Below are 20,590 nucleotides of genomic sequence, written 5' to 3'. Positions count from 1 at the left end.
ACATACAACATTTTTTTTCATTAAATTGGATACAATTAAAATGCAGAAAAATGTTCTGCAAAAATGTTCAAAATGTTCTCCCATTTTAAAAAATGCCTGTATTTTTCAGTTATACATATGGCACAGTGTCTACTGGCCACTGGTATCAAAAGGCCTGCTGGTTGTAAACGTGATATGTTTGTAAATGTGAGAAAATTACAATGAAGAGTTAACGTAACCATAAAGGTAACTTTTTATTGGACTTTTCTCCCATTTGACAGCATTCAGAAACATTGTTTGTTCTCGCACTCCAATATTGAGTTGACAAGCACTTTTATTTAAGGATTAAATACCTCAGTGGGTCAGTTGTTCACCTTTGTGCCCCAGTGGAGCCTCGGTCATAAGTCTGACTGAGCACTGCTCATTATCAGGCCCTGCTCTCTGCAACCTGATGATAATAATCTAAAATAAGCACATCCTTCCCTTAACTTTACAAGGAAAATGTGACCCTGTGCTTAGATAAAAATAAACACAAACCTGTGAGCTACTCTGAAGGTGTGTGGGAGCTACTGATAGCTCACAATTGCCTGGTTGGAGACATCTGTCCTAGAAACTTGGGTGATTAGTACACTCGCCAAATGATCAAAAGTAATTCATTATGTGACAATGTTTAGGGTTTGTAACCCATCACCATGCCCCCAGAAATGTCTTCAGTGCACAAACTGGACAGTAAGGAAGGGTGGAAATAGGACAATAAAATCATTAATATTATATATAAATGAAGCAGAGCTAAATGAGTCAATTGGTTCACTGCTTCAAATGCCACTAAGGTGGTTTTGTAATATCGACTGTCTTGCATGTGTTATAACCTGGCGCGAGTTGACCTACATATGTTCATTCAGTGTTTTCAGTCTTTGTTTGTGTTAGGTGACTTACACTTTACACAATGAAAAAGGAGGGAGTCAGTCTTTTGGAGGCATGCATAATCTCCAGGTAGTCAATATCTAACCCAGTTACTGCCATGTCTGGATCATGAGTTCATATCTAATTTTAAGACTGTTTTCATTGATGGCAAATTCAATACCATGTGGGCTTTATTTGTGTATTGAGCACTAGACGACTTGGCCAACTGACTCATTTGTCTTATGAAGTTTCCAATGCCAGTTTTGGTGAGATACCACTGCTGCGGATTGATCCTAGATCGATCCGCACCAAGGACCACTGCAAGGTTAGACCAATCTAAATGTCTGCATCTGTGCTTGTTCACATTACATGGAAAAACAAGTTATAGTTTTAATATTCATGCATGTATAGATTTAACCCCTTCAGGCAAATGATGTTGATCAACTCATTGTGGTCACTGTCTGAACCTGTGTGAAGATTATGCCCTCTTTTCCTCTCTTCTTCTGCAGGTTCCGCGCCTCTGTTGAGTACGACACTGTGGTTGTTCATGCCATTGGCAGCAGTCACCAGGTTTCGACATACAGGCTCCTGGCGCTCTCTGAAAAGTACCACAAAGTGCGAGGACAGTTGGGCAAGAAACAAAGTACCCGATTTGATGCCAGATTTAAAGAATCTGATATAGCCAGAGAAGCCAGAGCAGCAGGTGGGATAGTAATGGAACATCATAAATGCTGAACTGGATGCCCTCTTGAAATTGTTAATTCTTCCAGATCTTTCCTCCATTTTAGCTGTTTTATGTAATTATCTGGTGTTCCTTAATTTTGTAGACACTGAATCTGATTTAATCTATGATGTACACCGTACTCACCTGAGTACCCTTTTCGCCAAACTACGGTCCACCCACTCAATTTAGAGTTGGGTAGTCCACCATGTTTTGGAGAGAGGTGCCCCCGCTCTGCTGACGGAAATCCGTACACCAATGGCCCGACGGAGTTTGTAACACCCAACATCAGGGTAAATGTATCAGGCCATCCTCCTATTTAGAGAAGATGGTCTTATTACTTTTTTTCCATTTGGTACCGACAGGTGAACCCTGGCAATCATGAATAGAAACCTGGGAGGAAACTCCAAAGGATATTAGTTTTGGTTTTTAAAAAAAAGAAAATCCCAATTTAGGGGTTTGTTTTTGAAGAACAGAAAGGTAGGCAGCCACCTAGCAAATTTCAGTGTCGTCAGACGACCTCCCTTGGCAGTGACTCCTCTGAAGGCACAGAGATCTACACAGGGCCAACAGAGACCTCCAAATATGTTGGGAAGTAATCTGGCCAAGGTGGCAGCCTGATGGACGGCAGAGTACCCCTTCATCCCCCCTCAAAAGGAGGATCATGATATATATAAAGATTGCATTAAAGTTGGGTCTGGTGGCTCATTGGACTAATGCATCCATTTCAGAAATCTGTTTGACCTCAGAGTCACAGGTTTCAATCCAAGGGAGCCCTTCTGGCATTGTTAAAATGAGTACCATCGTGATTGGCAACAAGAAATTTATTTTTTTCAGTGCTAGTCTACCCCAAGATGTAAACATGGAGTTTATTATAATAGATGTTATTATGTTACGACATAGTCAATACTAGGGACTGGGTTGTGAGTGCAAGAAAAGAGAGTAGAGGGGATGGGAAGAACTTGAGATTCCCGTCAAAAACATGGATGTTTACAGTGATTAGCATGTTGAGATTACCACAGGTACCAGTAGCTCTGAGGGTGGGGAAAATATAGCCCTTTTTATGATGGACCGTGTAGGTGTTCTAAGAAAATTGTGTTAGGTACACAAACATTTTAGAGATCACAAACACTCTGATTTGTAAAATTGTAGTGTTTGTGACCACTGAAATTTTTTTTTTCAATGTACTAAACACATTTTAGCATCTAATAAAGTTTTACTTACTCCTAAAATGAGTTTCTGAATGGATACCACATTGCAGTTTGGAAGAGGTGTGTTGTGCTGATTTTCAATCCAATGTGATTTGAATTCCTATGTATAAGTGGTGTGCGACCAGAATTTTGAAAGAGTTATTTAAAGTAGATTGAAAAGTTAGTGACTCTGAAGTTGGGTTGGAAACTCATTTCAAAAAGGATACCGGTCACCTTTGGACCCCTTTCCCTTTGCGAATTGGGATGGCTACTTCAGGGGGAACAGGCTATTGTCTGGGGCAACTAACAAATCTTAATGAAAATTTCTGAAATTAAAACTTTTGTTCCTTGGTTCCTTTTTAAAAATAGGAATGCTTTAAAAAAAGTTTTTTTGGTTTTTTTTTTATGAAAAGCAATAAAGCAATCCTAGATATGGTGGTCGGGTGACTCTTGCTGGACACCATTTCTTTGACTGCAGCCTATTAGTAAACAGGTTGATTTACAAAAAAATATATACTATTTCGTGAAAAGAAGCCTCACAATTTAAACCAGTATTTTAGTGCATCTTGCCCGTTAGTGATTACTGGGGGAGTCAATAATGTTGGGTCTGGTAACCCCAGTAATTCCTCATTTTGGGCCAGACTTTTCAACAGCCAAAAACTCCGGGTGAAGGTAAAAAAAAATAACCTTATAATTTTGATGGGTCGGTAACTACTGTTATTACAGTGTGTTTATTTCTATAATTATATAAGGAATAAAATACAGCCTGCCGTATAGTATAAGGATATTGCAGGTCACCGAGGAGTTCCATAACCATATTGAGGAATGAGGCCAAAGGCCGAGTTCCTTCTTAAAGTTATGGAACTCTGACAAGACTTACAGTATACCTATCATATACTCCAGGGGGTACTTTATCCCATGTAATACTAGTCACACCATTATCTTTCCCATAGATGTCTTAAAACCTTGGTGCATAACTCTTTCATATGAAAGAGAGAGCATGTTTGCAAACATGAACAATAAAACTAAAACTTTTAGTGCAAAATTAAACACATCAAAAAAGGATAGATATTCGTTGCAAAAAGTTATTAGAAACACTTCCATACAAGTAGGTTTTTTTTTAAAACTGCAATGTCTCGGATTTGTAGAAATATGAAGAAAGATTCTAACTTTACCCTTTCTATAAAAATCAAAGGAGTGCAAAAAATAAACATGTTCTTTCAGCTTGTAACTAAAGTACAGCAGAAGACAGAAAAGCAACACTTTGGCCCTCATTATGAGTCAGGCGGTCCTAGGACCGCCAGACTCGCGGTGGCGTCTGTTCGCCACCAAAGCGGTGGGCCGACCACTTTGGCAGCGGTCAGACCGCCACATTATGACAGTGGCAGTTCGGCCACGGTTGGACCGCCAGTTTTCCTCCATTGGAGGGACTGGTGGTGCTGGCGGTCCTAATCCGCCAGGGCAGCGCAGCATGCAGCACCACCCTGGGGATTACGACCCCCCTGTCCGGCAGCTTTTACATGACGGTTACACCGCCATGTAAAAGCTTGCGGAGACAGGGTGCAGGGGGTCGTATGGGGGTCCCTGCACTGCCTATGCACTTGGCATGGGTAGGGCAGGGGACCCCATGGACAGCCCCGTCACGCTTTTCACTTTCTGCTTAGCAGACAGTGAAAAGTGCCACGGGTGCTGTTGCACCCTACACACCGCAACATTGCAGCTGGCACGATTACGAGCCAGTGTCAATGTTGTGGGCTGTTTCTCCCTGGGCCAGCAGGAAACTCATAATAGGGGCTGTGGGAAGGTCACTGCACTGGAGGTGACCTGACCGTGGGACTTCAGCAGGCGGGCTTTTGCATCCGCCAAAGTCAAAATGAGGGCTTTTTTTTTTTTCCTTTCTTTGTACAGCTGCTTTAATTATGCTAGTGACCTGACCTGCCTTTCACCTCAGCTGCTGGCTCTGGCAGCAGGCATTGTGCCTTCAGAACTTAACTTTAATAATTTATAATAGTAGAGTTTTTACCTCTTTTCTTTATAATCCGCAACTGGGTGCATCACAATTCACCGGTTATGAAGAAATTAGAGATATCGTTTATACAGGGATTGCAGAATCCCATGTACAATAATTCTTTCACATGCCAATCGTTTATAGTTATAATCATTATTATTATAGTTATAGTTAGTTAGTATTAATGTAATTTTTTTAAATTGAAATATAGGTCTATTTAAATATATCCAATTGCAATGCTCCCACTTCTCCTTGCCCTGTTGGGGGTGTCGTACTGCGTTGGTGGAGCTGCAGCCGTAATAATAATGCACAAGCCTCTACTCCGTAGGAAAGAGAAGCATGCACCCAGGAAGTCCAGAGTGACCCAAGACGCGATTCGGCCAGACATGCAGGTCTTGTTCAACATCATGGCGTTACCAGGAAGTGAAGTGAATGTAACATAAACAACATAAATGACCGACAAAATAAAGCATGACTGCCTCAGTGCCATTTTGAAAGTACAAATACTACATTTTTCATAAAGCAGTAATATAATTCAGTACAGGAATAGCAAGTTCAAATGTGAACTCGTCCATTATTAGCATAATCTAATTTTGCCATTCCCACAATCAATGCAAATTGAAAAGGTTCATTGCCTGACTCCTGTACTAACACACAAGAGGGCAGTGACTTCAAATGTAGCACAGGAAATAGCCAGTTATCCAGTATCCAATCACAAGCCCCTGCACACATAGTCACAATGACTAATTGTTTGGATATACCACTAAATATCCTATTGTATAGCCTAATTGCGCAATGTTCATTTTATCTTCCCATCTGTACAGCAGGCACATGATATTTCCCTGTATTATTGTGGAGTAGAAGTTTCATGATTTAGAATGGTGACGTACAGTTAATGCCACCATTTCAGCAGGTGATATAGTACCCTGCAACCACCATTGATAAATTCTTGTTGGAGACCATCAAATTGGCAACAGTCAAAATACTCCTCGATTCTCTATAATAAAAATTCCTTATACGTTCACTGTTATTCATTGTTTCATTATATTGTAGGTTAATAAGGGCAATTCCATAATAGTAATAGGCTTATAAATTCCATCTCCAACATAAAATGATCCCATACAATCTGAAAAACAATCAAACTAAATAATTTTCAGTTGGGCAGTTTATATAGCTATTCCACAAATCTGTACTTATGTGTAGAAAGTTGGCTCTGTATATACTATCTCAAAGTGAGAGATAGTGTGCACAGAGTCCAAGGGTTCCCCTTAGAGGTAAGATAGTGGCACAATTAGATAATACTAATGCTCTATTTTGTGGTAGTGTGGTCGAGCAGTAGGCTTATCAGAGGGCAGTGTTGAACATTTGTTGTACACACACAGGCAATAAATGAGAACACACACTCAAAGACAACTCCAGGCCCATAGGTTTTTATATAGAAAAATATTATTTTCTTAATTTATTTTAGAACCACAAGATTCAGAATTTAGGTAAGTACATAAATTGTAAGGTGCTTCCCACAGGTAAGTATGGAACTTTGAATTAAAACAGTAATGTACACAGTTTTGGCAAAAATGGCAATAAGCTATTTAAAAGTGGACACTGCAAAAATCAACAGGTCCTGGGGGAGGTAAGTACTGGTTAGTTTCTCAGGTAAGTAAAGCACTTAGAAGTTCAGTCTCCTGGGCATAGGCAGCCCACCGTTGGGGTTTCAAGTAAACCCCGAACACCCAGCACCAGCAACACAGGGCCGGTCAGATGCAGAGGTCAAAGTAGGGCCCAAATAGCATAGGCATCTATGGAGAACAGGGGTGCTCCGGTTCCAGTCTGCTAGCAGGTAAGTACCTGCGTCTTCAGGGAGCAGACCAGGGGTGTTTTGTAGAGCACTGTGGAGGTCCCAAACAGGCACACAAAATACACCCTCAGCAGCACAGGGGTGGCCAGGTGCAGTGTGCAAAGTAGGTGTCGGGTTGTAGATAGGAATCAATGGAGAGACCCGGGGTCACTCTGGAGATGCAAGCAGGGCACAGGCGGGCTTCTTGGGCCAGCCACCAACTGGTCTAGGATGAGGGCCGCTTGCTGGTCACTCCTGCACCGGTAGTTGGTTCCTCTCATCATCCTGGGGGCTGCAGGTGCAGTGCTTCTTTCAGGCGTCAGGTTCCTTTGCTACCGGGCAGTCGCGGTCAGGGGGAGCCTCTGGATCCTCTCTGCAGGCATCGCTATGGGGGTGCAAGGAGGTCGACTCAGGGTGTCCACGTCGTTGGAGTCGCCTGGGGGTCCTCTCTGCAGTTTCGGTTCTTCTGGACACGAGCCAGGGCGTCGGGTGCAGAGTGTGAAGACTCAAGCTTCCGGAGTGAGGCTGGAGTCTCTTTAAAGATTGTTTCTTTGTTGCAGTTTTGGACAGAACCGCTGTTCTCCGGAATTTCTTGGTCCTTTAGGTGCAGGTCAGTCCTCTGAGTCCTCCGAGGTTGCTGATCCTGCTGGATGCGTCGCTGTGCAGGTTCTCTGAGTCTGGAGACAGGCCGGTTAGGCTGGGGCCAAGTTAGTTGTCATCTCCGTCGGCTCTACGGGGCTTTCAGGTCAGCAGTCCTTCTTGTTTCAGGTTGCAGGAATCTGGTTTCCTGGGTTCAGGGTCGCCCCTAAATAATCAATTTAGGGGTGTGGTCACAATTGAGTAAGGGTTGTTGTCTCTTCCTTCTATAATTGTTTAAGGGTAGTTGTCTCTCCCTTCTAGATTTGAGTATGGGTTGTTGTTTCTCCCTTCTAGATGTGAGTAAGCGTTGTTCTCCCTCCCTTCTAGAATTGTGTTCTCTCCGTTCTAGATTTGAGTAAGGGTTGTTCTTTCTATCTTCTAGATTTGAGTAAGGGTTGTTGTCTCTCCCTTCTAGAATTGGGTAAGGGTTGTTGTCTCTCCCTTCTAGATCTGAGTATGGGTTGTTGTTTCTCCCTTCTAGATTTGAGTATGGGTTGTTGTTTCTCCCTTCTAGATTTGAGTATGGGTTGTTGTTTCTCCCTTCTAGATTTGAGTAAGGGTTGTTGTCTCTCCCTTCTAGATTTGAGCTTGGGTTGGTGTCTCCCTTCTAGAATTGAGTAAGGGTTGTTGTGTCTCCCTTCTAGAATTGTGTTGTCTCTCCCTTCTAGATTTGAGTAAGGGTTGTTGTCTCTCCCTTCTAGATTTGAGAACAGGTTGAAGGTTTCAAAACTTATGACTTATTTATTGAATGCCTGTTGTTTTTAATATTAATGTTTTTCTTGCTCCTGTCCACCTTGGATGTTTCCTGGACTTGCTTCACTCTTCTGATATCTTTACTTGCGTTGTGTAAAAATATATTGTACCATCACTTTAAATCTGTAAATCTCTTTGTATGAAAGCACTTAGGAAAACTAATAAGTAGGTCAAAAATATACAGACAAACAAACCTAACTACAACAATAATGAACCACTGATGAGCATATTAGCAAAAATAGTTTGTCGTTTCAACTTATCTACCTATTCTGTATAATGACTCTTCCTTCGGGGGTGGGGGTTCCCTATACTTGCATTATCTGTGATGGATTTATTGTCATGACATGATTCCATATAATTACTAAGCACTGAACACCCATTAGCTGAGTAGCAGAAGTTACAGATGTAAAAGAAAGCCCTGTATACATGTTAGATTTAGAGGCTGTTAAATCATTTCTTATCCATGGAGTGAAATTTGTAAGGATTGTATGTGCAAACGCTCAGGGATCAACCGCCTGTGTGAAGGTCTGCAGATTTTTAGGGTCATCCAGAGACACACTTGCATGCAAAGAAGTAGGTGATTCCACAAAAAAGTTAGTCAGAAGTTAGCTGCGACTAGATAATGCCTTATCTCTTTTCTTCCCCGCTTTTCCAAGCCCAGCCAAACTCTGGACTCACTTGTTTCCCATGTCCTTTTTGCCCAGAGCTCCTGTTTATTCCAGGGCTCATATCCTTCCATTAGATTGCTGGGAATGTTTATATATCTTCAGTCTGTGATACGGAGTTGCAAATCTTTGCACCTATCTGCCTTTCTGCCTTTTTCAGACGATTTCCTGCCACTTGTCGCAGGTTGAAAATATATGACCAACAGGAGTAATACTGCAGCATTCCATGGACAGCTTTGAGGTCACTGGTCTAAGTGCCAGTCGTGGACAGTCTGTCCCACAGCTTTAGTGATGGGCAGCCAATCACTAATCAGAATAGCCCTTCCAATGGATCCTTTTCAGTATGTTTGAAAGGGTTGCCAATATAATTGCTGAAACAATAGCATATCTCACTGACTGTTTCACTCAATAGGTCCCTGTTTTAAGACGATTCTGAACTAATGACAATAGGTGTTGGCACCTCATTGAACTGTGCTTTGCTCTACAGGCTGGCTCTGGCAGTCCAAACTTAGGGGCTTTTCCTGTGTTCAGGCACACAACTCTGCTTTTTTTATATTCAGCTCTGGAGTAGATTTTGGATGTTTTTCAAAATGTAGCTACACAGCCTGCTCAAAAAGGATGGATTCCATCCATTTTCCATTTTGTCAAAGTGTTTTGCCCATGCTATTTATGGGGTTCAACGCTGATAATTTGGAAAAAGCTTGGTGACCTGCATGTTGCTTTAATATATTCCCTCCAGTGTCATATTTGAAAACATCTCCTTCCCGCATCCTTTATTACAAATCCATTACAAGACATACATCACTACCCCCTAATAATATATCTCAGAGGACAATCACTATAGGAGGCAGATCTTCTAAATTATCCCTGCAGCATTAATGCTGAATTCATAAGGCCTAGTTCTATGATAAGTTGATAAAGAACCGGTTTTGCCTTCTTCTATCTGGATGTGAGGAGACCCTTTTTTTGTGCCCTTCTCAGTTGGTAACTTGATGTTATATCAGAGCCTCTTCTAACCATCTCTTTCTCTTCCAGAAGAGTCCAGAAGCGTGGAGAGCAAAGGTATTAGAGAGCCTGTGGGCAAAAGATTGAAGCACCAGTGGTCTGGTCTGGCGGCCAAACGGGCTGATAAACTGGAGAAGATGATTGAGAAGGCCGACAAGGCCAAAGCTAAGATTCTCCAGAGGAAGAAGGAGTGGGAGGACCTGTAAGTCATGCATGTATGACCGGTGCATTCACCTGTATGTTCTTAACACCATGTGACTTGTGCGTTCTTTTCGTGATCTGTGTGGCTGCTAGCAGGGGGTCTATCAAATCAACACCACTTTTCTTTCTGGTATTAGAGACTTCCCTTTCGGGATTAAGGACCAGATGCACTAAAAGACTGGTCACAAAAAGTGGTCCATCTTTAGTTTTGCAATGCAGCATATGTCCTATTAGGTTGCATTTCCAGTTGCAGGGAATTGCAGACCAACCTGCCTAATAAACATTAATTAGGCAGGTCTCTATTAAAGACCCTCTGTGATTGACTACAGACATGAAGACTGTGGTTTACAAGGGACAGCAGACCACCAACATTGTGTTTTATTGTTTGATGGCATGTGTGCCTGTAGATAAACATGCTCTGCCTACTTCAGCCATCTAGTGTTGGGTTCGGAAGGTTGCAAGTTCTTTTTCTTCGAAAAGTCTTTCGAATTATGAGGTATAGTGACTCATCCTCTTGCTGGTAATGCACATGGGCATTGACTTCATTGTTAAACTGTTTTCTTCCGCCATAAGGCCCAGTTTTGTTTTCACCGAGAGCCGGTTCGAGACCGTCTTTTAGCCTCTTACATTTGGGAAACCATCCCAATTCATTGGTATTGTTCATCGAATGCCAATTTCCTTCTTCCGCATTCCTGGACTGAAGAAACTCTCCATCAGATTGGCATGCTTTGATAGAGGCCCTTCGGGTGCCATTTTCTCAATTCCATCTCCTCAAGAATTAAATCCTAATGGAACTGACTCCTTTCCATTTCTGTCTTAAGTGCTGTGCAAAGTTCCAGCTGACTGACCAGCACCAGGTCTGCATCCTCTGCCTATCACTGGAACATAAAGAGTAGGACTGCAAGACCTGCCAATCTTTCTGATCGAAGAAGACCCTACAAGATCGTAGAGCCAGTCATCGCGAAATGCAAAGGCACAAAACTGAGGACACATCAGATATTTTCAGATTCCAAGACACCATGTTAGAACTGGAACAGGAGCAAGAGGCCTCGGCTGCAGAGGAACAGGCCTTTTCAATCAAGGATTCGGACTCTGAAGTCGATACAGTCCTTGAAATGCAACAGATTCCTCTGGCTCATCCAACAATGAGTAAAAGTCCCCCTGCTCCGACTCAAAAGTCCACGGGCACAGAAGCGAAGGCTACAGGGCTGCACCTGCCTTCAGGCCATGGCAGGCACCGAAAAACAAATTTGGACGCCCTACCATTGAGGTCGGCTCCGAAAAGCAAAACTAAGCCTTCCACTTCGATGCCAAACGCCTTCAGCCTCGGCACCAAAAGCTTCTGTGTCCACCAGCTGTTTTGACTCCATAAACATTATTGCCTGCCTTCGCATCGACAACTTCGGCGCCGAAAGTCAAAAGCGCCTTGGTGCAGAAAAGACTGAAAATACCTTCAGCCTCGGAGTCGACCACCTCCCTCAAGCCTATCCTACATAAAATGAAGTAACAGCTCCATGTCAGGCAATCTTAGCTTTATATTCAGCCCCAAACTGGGCGAGTCTTGGTCAAAGCTGTCACCACTACACCTTACAAATGACATACTTTTAAAGAGGCTCTTGACACACCTAAGCCTCCAACCAAGCAAAAAAGAATGGCTAGAAACTCGATTGGTATTCACCCACCTCTGCCTACATCTCCACCACCAATCTCTCCACAGCGCCACCTACTCTTCACCTCCTCCCTCTCAAGACAACCCTTTTGACATCACCCCACAGGGTTCACCTCATTCACTCATGACACCCCAGACACAGGGGATTATAATGTGCCTTTTCCCACAGACACAGACCCTTGGTCTCAACATGGTATTGATCCATATGTAGACACTGACCCAAATGTCTACCCAACTAGACCATCCCCACCGGCTATACTACTTCCTTTCAGGAACTCATTGGGGGGGTGGGGGGGTAGCCACATACTACCAATTACCACTTCACAAAGAACCCATTGAAAATGATTTTCTTTTTGAAACACTTACAACATATACAGAGCCGCACAATACCTGCCCATGCTTAAAGGCATGATGAGGCATGCAGAAGATATTTTTCAGGATCCAACTAGGGCACTCATGATCACTTCTCTTGTTGAGAAGAAATATAAGGCATCCCCGTCTGCTTAAAGTTTTATCAAAGCTCAGATATCTGCAAATTCTTTAGTGGCCTCTAACACCAGGAAAAGAGCCAACTCACAAGCTGCTCATGATACTCCGCCTCCTGACATGGAGAGCAAGCTCACTGATGCCTCTGCAAGTGTGTAACTGCTCAGGCAGCCAACCATTGGCGTATCGCCAATACACAAGGACTTCTTGCCAGATACAATCGTGCCCCTGGGACGAAATGGAGGAGCTTCTCCAGTACCTGACAGAGGACCACAGGAAAAGAGGACAAGAAATTGTTAGTGAGGGCCAACTAATCTCCAACAATCCTTTCGCTGTGTGTTGGACTCAGGAGACACAGGAGCAAGAGGGATAAACACCAGTGCCCTCTTACGCCGGCATGCGTGGCTATGCATTTCCTGGTTTAAACAGGAGGTACAGCAGACAAGCTTAAATGTCCCGTTTGACAAAGAGCACATTTTCGGCCCACAAGTAGATGAGCCTCTTGGAAAGATGAAAAAGGATAATGAAGTGGCCAAGTCCATGGGAGCGCTCCAAACTCCTGCCTTGTGTGGTGCCTTTCATAGGCCTCCATATAAAACAGCCTCCAAAACCTCTACACCAGAGACTTCATTATCATACCACAAAGGCCAACCCCATGCATCCTCCCAGAGAGGATTTTACAAAGGTTCCTATTAAGGAAACAACTACAGAGGTTGGGGAAAAAACACGCAGTCGCAGCTGCTACCAGGAAGGGGTAGGTAGCAGCGTGTGGAGCTGTGGGTGGGGGGGGGTAGTTATATATTTAAAAAAAAAAAAAAACTACCTCCGGGATGCGCCGCTCCGCTCCAGCCGCCTTGCGTTCTCTCCCAAACCAATCACGATCCTTCTTTCATGCTGTTAGCATGAAAGAAGTGCTGCGATGGCCTGAGCAGGCAGAAATGCTGCACAGGGGGAGAGTGGGGCACCGCGCTTGGTCTCCGGCCAGCTGTAAAATACAACTGGGTGGAGAGTTTCTAAGTGCCTTGTCAGATTAGCCGGCCTCGATTGGCCTGCCATACTGACATGCGCTCTTAGAAGTGCACATCCCACTCCTCCTCCACTTGACGTGGAGGAGCCCGGCACTGCCCCACCTTATGAAGGCAGAAAAATTAAGGGAAAATAAAATATTTGTATTATGCCATAATTTTTCTGCTTATCGTCAGTGGGGCGACGCTACTCCGCAACAGGGACCACACTGGAAAACCACACTGACCTAGAAGGTCTTCCACTGCCCCCAAGCAGTGACTCACTTAACCTTCCCTCCGATTATCAAACACCTGTAGAAGGACACCTTCAGCTCTTTTTCCAACAGTGGCAAAATATCACAGTGGACCAATGTAGGAGGCTGGACTGGCTTGTAGTGAGTACCAAGGGGTACTTGCACCTTGCACCAGGCCCAGTTATCCCTTATTAGTGTAGAGGGTGTCTAGCAGCATAGGCTGATAGATAATGGTAGCTTAGCAGAGCAGCTTAGGCTGAACTAGGAGACGAGTGAAGCTCCTACAGTACCACTAGTGTCACTTGCACAAGATCATAAGAAAACACAATACACAGATATACTAAAAATAAAGGTACTTTATTTTTATGACAATATGCCAAAGTATCTCAGTGAGTACCCTCAGTATGAGGATAGCAATTATACACAAGTTATATGTACACAATACCAAAAATATGCAGTATAGTCTTAGAAAACAGTGCAAACAATGTATAGTTACAATAGGATGCAATGGGGACACATAGGGATAGGGGCAACACAAACCATATACTCCAAAAGTGGAATGCGAACCACGAATGGACCCCAAACCTATGTGACCTTGTAGAGGGTCGCTGGGACTATTAGAAAATAGTGAGAGTTAGAAAAATAGCCCTCCCCAAGACCCTGAAAAGTGAGTGCAAAGTGCACTAATGTTCCCCAAAGGACAAAGAAGTCGTGATAAGGGAATACTGCAGGAAAGACACAAACCAGCAATGCAACAGCGGTGGATTTCCAAACGAGGGTACCTGTGGAACAAGGGGACCAAGTCCAAAAGTCACAAGCAAGTCGGAGATGGGCAGATGCCCAAGAAATGCCAACGGTGGATACAAAGAAGTTGCTACTGGACAGTAGAAACTCAGGATTCTGCAGGAACGACGGGCTAGAAACGTCCCCTTTGGAGGATGGATCCCCCACGCCGTGGAGAGTCGTGCAGAAGTGTTTTCCCGTGGAAATACAGCCAACAAGCCTTGCTAGCTGCAAATCGTGCGAAAAGGGTTTTTGGACGCTGCTGTGGCCCAGGAGGGACCAGGATGTCGCCAATTGCGTCTGGGGACAGAGGGGACGTCGAGCAAGACAAGGAGCCCTCTCAGCAGCAGGTAGCACCCGCAGAAGTGCCAGGAACAGGCACTACGAGGATGCGTGAAACGGTGCTCGCCGAAGTTGCACAAAGGAGTCCCACGTCGCCGGAGACCAACTTAGAAAGTCGTGCAATGCAGGTTAGAGTGCCGTGGACCCCGGCTTGGCTGTGCACAAAGGATTTCCGCCGGAAGTGCACAGGGGCCGAGGTAGCTGCAAAAGTCGCGGTTCCCAGCAATGCAGTCTGGTGTGGGGAGGCAAGGACTTACCTCCACCAAACTTGGACTGAAGAGTCACTGGACTGTGGGAGTCACTTGGACACAGTTGCTGGATTCAAGGGACCTCGCTCGTCGTGCTGAGAGGAGACCCAGGGGACCGGTGATGCAGTTCTTTGGTGCCTGCGGTAGCAGGGGGAAGATTCCGTCGACCCACAGGAGATTTCTTCGGAGCTTCTAGTGCAGAGAGGAGGCAGACTACCCCCACAGCATGCACCACCAGGAAAACAGTCGAGAAGGCGGCAGGATCAGCGTTACAGAGTTGCAGTAGTCGTCTTTGCTACTTTGTTGCAGTTTTGCAGGCTTCCAGCGCGGTCAGCAGTCGATTCCTTGGCAGAAGGTGAAGAGAGAGATGCAGAGGAACTCTGATGAGCTCTTGCATTCGTTATCTAAGGAATCCCAAGAGACAGAGACCCTAAATAGCCAGAAAAGAGGGTTTGGCTACCTAGGAGAGAGGATAGGCTAGCAACACCTGAAGGAGCCTATCAGAAGGAGTCTCTGACATCACCTGGTGGCACTGGCCACTCCGAGCAGTCCAGTGTGCCAGCAGCACCTCTGTTTCCAAGATGGCAGAGGTCTGGAGCACACTGGAGGAGCTCTGGACACCTCCCAGGGGAGGTGCAGGTCAGGGGAGTGGTCACTCCCCTTTCCTTTGTCCAGTTTCGCGCCAGAGCAGGGCTAAGGGGTCCCTGAACCGGTGTAGACTAGCTTATGCAGAATTGGGCACAAATGTGCCCATGAAAGCATTTCCAGAGGCTGGGTGAGGCTACTCCTCCCCTGCCTTCACACCATTTTCCAAAGGGAGAGGGTGTAACACCCTCTCTCAGAGGAAGTCCTTTGTTCTGCCATCCTGTGACAAGCCTGGCTTGACCCCAGGAGGGCAGAAACCTGTCTGAGGGGTTGGCAGCAGCAGCAGCTGCAGTGAAACCCCAGAAAAAGGCAGTTTGGCAGTACCCGGGTCTGAGCTACAGACCCGTGGGATCATGGGATTGTACCAACAATGCCAGGATGGCATAGAGGGGGCAATTCCATGATCTTAGACATGTTACATGGCCATATTCGGAGTTACCATTGTGAAGCTACACATAGGTAGTGACCTATGTGTAGTGCACGCATGTAATGGTGTCCCCGCACTCACAAAGTCCGGGGAATTGGCCCTGAACAATGTGAGGGCACCTTGGCTAGTGCCAGGGTGCCCACACACTAAGTAACTTTGCACCTAACCTTTACCAGGTAAAGGTTCGACATATAGGTGACTTATAAGTTACTTAAGTGCAGTGAAAAATGGCTGTGAAATAATGTGGGCATTATTTCACTCAGGCTGCAGTGGCAGGCCTGTGGAAGAATTGTTAGAGCTCCCTCTGGGTGGCAAAAGAAATGCTGCAGCCCATAGGGATCTCCTGGAACCCCAATACCCTGGGTACCTCAGTACCATATACTAGGGAATTATAAGGGTGTTCCAGTAAGCCAATGTAAATTGGTAAACTTGGTCACTAGCCTGTTAGTAACAATTTGTAAAGAGAGAGCATAACCACTGAGGTTCTGGTTAGCAGAGCCTCAGTGAGACAGTTAGGCATCACACAGGGAACACATACATATAGGTCACAAACTTATGATTACTGGGGTCCTGGCTAGCAGGGTCCCAGTGACACATAACAAACATACTGAAAACATAGGGTTTTCACTATGAGCACTGGGCCCTGGCTGGCAGGATCCCAGTGAGACAGTGAAAACACCCTGACATACACTCACAAACAGGCCAAAAGTGGGGGTAACAAGGCTAGAAAGAGGCTACTTTCTCACAACCAATCAGTGTTGGATATTATCCCACATGGTTACAGTCTGGAGATTAATGCCACACTTCCAAACATTCTCCCTCATACTCACAAACTCTCGCAGGTGCATGTCATTCTTCTCAAACAGGAAGTGCAGGCTTTACTTGCCAAAGGAGCAATAGAGCTAGTTCCTCTGCGCCATCAGGGAACAGGAGTATAGTCACTGTACTTTCTCATACCTAAAAAGGATGGTTCCTTAAGACCTATCCTATATCTTTAAATCATTACATCATATCCGAACAGTTTCACATGGTCACGCTTCATGATGTGACGCCACTGCTTCAACAGGGCACCTTTTTATCAGCACTGGATTTAAAAGACGCCTACATTCACATTCCTATACACCCTGCACATCGCAAAATCCTCCGATTTGTCATAGCAGGACAACATTACCAATTCAAAATCGCTCCCCTTTGGGGTCACAACAGCACCAAGTGTGTTTACAAAATGCCTCACAGTTGTCACAGCTTAGTTGCACAGGCAGAAATTTCATGTCTTCCCATACCTAGATTACTGGCTCATCAAAGCCAGTACGCTCAAGCAATGATTGCATCATACTCAAGTCACAATAGACTTGTTTAATCAACTAGGCTTCACAATCAATTTCCAAAGGTCACACCTAAATCCACTTCAAATACAACCCTATTTAAAGGGCATTCTCAACACACAATCAGGAATAGCCTACCCATATGCAGCAAGGATACAGAGTTTTCAGACGCAACTCTCTCAGTTTTGCCCTAATCACCAAGTCACAGTAAAATGTGTCATGAGGATGCTAGGCATGTTCGCCCCTTGCATCGCCATCATGCCACATTCCTGTCTTCACATGCGACCGTTGCAGGAATCTTTCATGCCAATGGTGTTAGGCACAGGTCGTCTAGATGCGCACCTATTGCTCTCTGCAGTGGTGGAACAAAACCAATCTTCTGAAGGGGTAGCCTTTCCTAGTCCCGGTTCCACAGATCATTCTGACAATAGACGCCTCTGACAAGAAGAAGCGCACACCTCCAGGATCTCACAGTTGAGGATCTTTAGGATCACACACATCAAACTCTACACATCAACTGACTAGAGTTGCTGGCTGTTCAACTAGCACTCAAAGCGTTCGTAATTCATTTTATCAACAAAGTAGATATCATACTCACAAGCAACATGACAACCATGTATTATGTGTAACAAAATGGGGGGGGGGGACACATTCTCTACAGTTGTCTCGTCTCTGACAGACAATTTGACACAGGGCCATTCACCACAACATTTACCTGTTAGCGGAACACCTCCCAAGAACATACAACAATTTTGCCAACCTCCTCAGCAGGATGCGGCAACAAGTCAACGAGTGGGACTCCACCCTCGAGTCCTACTACCCTACTTCCAAAAGTGGAGATTTAAAAAAATAGGCCTTTTCGCAACAAAGGGAAACGCAAAATGCCCACACTTTGCCTCCAGGTTCCCACGCTCTCAGTCCAAGGGCAATGCTGTATGGATAAAATGGTCAGGGATATTTGCCTACACTTTTCCACCTCTCCCTCTCATTCTGTATCTGGTGCAGAAACTCAGGCAAATATCTCTCACGTTGATTGTAGTGGCATCGACATGGGCCAGACAACCATGGTTACCACTCTGCTAGAACTGTCAGTAGTTCCTCACAAGAAGCTTCCCCTCGACCCGGACCTTCTCACTCAGAACCCTGGTCAAATCATCCACCCAAATCCCAAGGAGTTGAATCTTGTAATTTAGCTCCTGCAGTCATAGAGTTTGGATATCCAAGCCTACTTCAAGAATGTATGGATATTCTTAAGAAGCACGTAGACCAACTACTAGAGCATGTTATGCAGCAAGGTAGAAACACTTTGTCCACTATTGCATCTCTAAAAACTGGGAGCTCTTCAAAGTATTGGTGCTAAATATCATCTTGTATCTTTTTCATTTGCAAAAAGCAAACTTCCATATGGTTACACTTGGCAGCTATAACTGTTTACCTTCAGAACAGGCAGCATTCTACTCTTTTCAAAATCCCTGTCAATAAAGCTTTTATGGAAGGGCTTAAGAGAGTAATATTGCCAAGATTACCCCCTCTGCCTCCTTGGAACCTTAATGTGGTACTCACTAGACTCATGGGCACAGTTTTTGAACCACTACACTCATGTCCTTTACAATTTGTACCGTGGGAAGTGGCTTTTTTTAGTTACAATCACTTCCTTTAGATGTGTAAGTGAGCTCCAGCTACTAACTTGCAAGAACCATACACAAGAATGAGGTGTTTTTTTGTACCAATCCACCATTTTTACCAAAAGTAGGATCTCAATTTCATCTCAACCAAACTATTGAATTGCCAGTCTTTTTTCCACAACTTGGTTCTGTTGCTGAAAGAGCCCTACACATGTTAGATGTGAACAGAGTGCTTATTTCTACATTGATAGAACTAGAGCCTTTAGAAAAACAAAGCTACTTTTTGTTGCCTTCTCTCCACCACACAAAGACAACCCTATTACTAAATCCAGTATAACTAGATGAATCGTCAAATGTATCCAAACTTGTTATGCAAAAGGCCACACTACCTATCCCCCTTGAGCACATTCATAGCTGACATATGTAAGGCAGCTACATGGGCAACACCACACACTTTTACTAAACATTATTGTGTGAATGTTTTGGCATGCCAACTGCTAATGTAGGTCAGGCAGTGAGTGATACCTAATCTTTTCCAAAGCACTGCAACACTGATAAATTAGCCACCACTTTGGGGAGGCACTGCTTTACAGTCTATGCAGAGCAGGTGTATCTACAGCCACACATGCCATCGAACGGAAAATGTTACTTGCCCAGTAAGCATCTGTTTGTAGCATGTAGTGCTGTAGATTCACATGCGCCCACCTGCCTACCTGGACACCTGTGGCTGTTAGTCTTTCATACATGTTCACATGCATGGACATTTCACTTATATTACTTATACACTACACTCCATTCATAACCGCAAACTGGAAAACAAAGGAGTTGATGCCCATGCACATTGCCATCAAGAGGAGGAGTCACTATACTTTGTGATTGAAAGATGTTTCGGAGAAATACATCTTGCAACCTTGCAGACCCAACACTAGATGGCAGAATTATGCAGAGCATGTGAATCTACAGCGCTGTATACCACAGACACATGCTTACTGGGTAAGTAACATTTTCTTTTAAGATGATGATATGCCTCAAAAGAAATAAGGGCATAACTCAAGGAATTTGCTGTACTTAATTATGCAAAATTACAGTAAAATTATGTGAGATACATGGAACTATGCAAGCAGCGTAACATTGTTGCATGATTTTCTTAGCACAAAATGCATCCACGCTTCCAAAGTGAACCTAAAAAAATAGCGCTAAATGCAACAGAACAATAGTACCAAAGCCGCTTGCGCTCTTGTGCAGTCATTTTTGCTCCAAATTTCTCCAAATTACGCCAAAAGGCATAATCTCGTCATTTTTGGTAATTTTGTTTCACAAGAGTAACTCAAAATTACTGAAATTACTCTGATTACTCCTGTGTAATTAACATTTCACTCAGGCCTTAAAGGAACCAGTGCATCCTGCTTTCAATTATAGTCACTCTCTTTATAACTCCCTCTATAGACTTTAATAACATCAGTATCTTTGCAAGCCTGCATGACCCTCCTGAAGTAGATTATCTTTCATATACTTTAATGGGACTCCCTCCACTCTTAAATATTAAGCTCCGACCTCGTTCACAAGCCAACCAGCTGACAGGTTAGGTGCTCTGACCACCAGGGGCCTCTTGTGATCTGCATTGGATGAAGATGTAAACAGAAGTACTCCTCCCTGTGGATGCTGTGTCCGTCAGAGGCCTCTTGGTGTGGCCCGATATGGGATGAAGGTGTAAACAGAAGTACTTCATGAAGGTATTTACAGAAGTACTCCGCCCGGTGGATGCTGTGTCTGCCACAGGCCTCTTGGTGTGATCCGCCGTGGGATAACGTTGTAAACAGAAGTACTCCTCCCAGTGGATGCTTTGTCTGGCAGAGGCCTCTTGCTGTGGCCCAGCATAGGATG

The 20,590-nt window shown here is 44.4% G+C and overlaps 1 protein-coding gene across 4 annotated transcripts in view; it reads left to right on the top strand.

Moving 5' to 3' along the window:
* CFAP44 (cilia and flagella associated protein 44) overlaps positions 1-20,590 on the top strand; it is a 382,521-nt gene that overhangs the window by 273,733 nt on the left and 88,198 nt on the right. For 3 of the 4 annotated variants that reach the window (XM_069202788.1, XM_069202785.1, XM_069202787.1), the window contains 2 exons: positions 1,392-1,585; positions 9,728-9,899. In XM_069202788.1, the coding sequence (XP_069058889.1) occupies positions 1,392-1,585; positions 9,728-9,899 (366 nt within the window). The remainder of the gene's footprint in view (positions 1-1,391; positions 1,586-9,727; positions 9,900-20,590) is intronic. The other variant, XM_069202786.1, reaches the window with a different exon arrangement.

This window comes from Pleurodeles waltl, chromosome 8 (genome assembly GCF_031143425.1).
Source record: "Pleurodeles waltl isolate 20211129_DDA chromosome 8, aPleWal1.hap1.20221129, whole genome shotgun sequence".
Lineage (NCBI taxonomy): Eukaryota > Metazoa > Chordata > Amphibia > Caudata > Salamandridae > Pleurodeles > Pleurodeles waltl.
Note: the sequence above shows the minus strand (reverse complement) of the source record. Positions and strands in the feature narration are given on the sequence as shown.